We start from the raw sequence: 1884 nt of genomic DNA, 5'->3' as shown, positions 1-1884 counted from the left end.
CCTCCTCCCCATCCCCCTCTCGCTCCTTCCACCTGCCTCCGGCCCGGCTTTTACTCTCGCCGTACGAGTCCTTATCCGTCACGCGGACGGGGCGATAGGCTACGCGCCTCGCCACTGGAAGGTCGCGGCGTCAGCGACAGGTCGGCACGTCCCGTCGCGTCCTACGTCCTCGACCCTTCCCTCGCGCCACCGAAAAAGAAAACAGCGAAAACACTCGCACGGCCGTATAAGCCAATGAATTAGAAAGGTTTCTCGTTTATTCGCGCTAGCTGGGGTTGATAACCGCTTTGGTGGGAGGGGATGGGGCTCATTTTGTGTGAAGGTCAATACGGGTTTGTGAAAGAAAAAGCGGAGTGCTACGCAAAATAAAAAGTTACGGTTTTGCAAAGTGAAAGTGACAAATATTTGTGGACACGGTTTCATTCTTTGAAAGGAACAGACACTACTTCTTGAAATACACTGCAAATAGCTGCAAATACTAAAGTTCGATATATAAATTATTTGATTCAATGACAGTGTTTTATATTACTTGGGACAGGGACACCATGTATATGTGGTCCCAAGAGGAAATGTCTTGAGCCCTGCCCTGAAATAGAAATGATGGGGTTGATAAAATCATTCCGTGTTACCACTGTTATTCAAACAGTTGCTTAGAATACAGGGTGGGTGATCCGCGCCGTGGTTTCTTTCTGCTTATACTGTACCGCATTCATGCGTGCGGATGGGTTGTATACTCGCACGGGGCCGTAAGGCGCCATGGCGAGCGACGATAGGCAAGCCCGCCCGCACGCATGAATCCGGTACAGCATAAGCAGAGAAAAACCACGGCGCGGATCACCCACCCTGTATCATGTCACTTTCGTCCGAATGGGGCATACCCTTGCCTCGCTCTGTACTCACAGGCATGCGTTCGGATGTGACATGGTATTCTAACCAATGTGACTCGAATCACATAGTCTTTGAATGACAGTAGCCATTTTCCTGTTAAGTAAAATTTGACAGTGTTCTTCTTCTCTTCCCCACAGCATGCTGCTGATGGCGCTGCAGTACCTGGTACCTCTACTGGTGCTCATGTTCACCTACACCAGGATCGCCCTGGTCGTCTGGGGCAAGCGCACCCCGGGTGAGGCGCACAACATCCGGGACCAGCGCATGGCCGTGGCCAAGAGGAAGGTGAGTGTGATCGCCTCCTGCAGGACGTGAGGGGGAGGAGTTCCGGAGGCACGTACTCCGAGCACGTCCGCGAGCACGTCGCGCTGGAGATCTTCCCCGTATGTACTGATTGAGCAGAGGAAAAGAAGACGCGGGGTTATAGGGAGGACGATAGTGACGTAGGATCAGGATGCGGTGTCCCGTCATCCAAAACTGAGGACAAAAGAAAATATGAGAAAAAAAAAGTGGAAAAGAGAATGGAAAAGAATGTGATGCGGCATGAGATACTTGTTATCTTTATGAGCTGAAGCTGGTTTCAACACAGAAGGTTTCGTCGAAGCCACGGCCGGAGACGGCACAGCCCAGAGGTTATTTCAGCGTGGGGCTGGGCGGGGCGGGCGCGGGCGTGTGGATCCTGCCGGCGCCCCGAACAGCACGACAAGCACGACCGGGAGCCGCGGATCAAGCCTGCCGCTTTTTTTCTACCGGCTCACCGATCGGGTTCCGATTGGCGGTCCCCTCTTCCCCCAACCCCTCTCCCTCCTCTGGCACCTTCATTGGTCGCGATCTCTCACCACCGTGAAATGAAGGGAGCCCAGAGAGAAAAGCGAGGGGGGGAAGAAATGGTTTTGTCGATTCTGCAAACTGATTGCGTCTAATTCCGATGCGAGCGTGACCTTGGGCAGGGGGACGTGGTTAGGAGGGACGACAGGGGGTGGGGGGAGGACTGGG

General features: G+C 53.6%; 1 protein-coding gene across 1 annotated transcript in view; it reads left to right on the top strand.

The window, feature by feature from the left end:
- LOC113211841 (RYamide receptor-like) overlaps nt 1-1884 on the top strand; it is a gene marked incomplete at its 3' end in the record, with an annotated part of 99407 nt that overhangs the window by 91934 nt on the left and 5589 nt on the right. The window contains exon 5 of the mRNA XM_052270848.1: nt 1026-1173. Coding sequence (XP_052126808.1) covers nt 1026-1173 — 148 coding nt within the window. The remainder of the gene's footprint in view (nt 1-1025; nt 1174-1884) is intronic.

Source organism: Frankliniella occidentalis, unplaced genomic scaffold (assembly GCF_000697945.3).
Source record: "Frankliniella occidentalis isolate FOCC.00 unplaced genomic scaffold, Focc_3.1 Scaffold141, whole genome shotgun sequence".
Taxonomy (NCBI): domain Eukaryota; kingdom Metazoa; phylum Arthropoda; class Insecta; order Thysanoptera; family Thripidae; genus Frankliniella; species Frankliniella occidentalis.
Note: the sequence above shows the minus strand (reverse complement) of the source record. Positions and strands in the feature narration are given on the sequence as shown.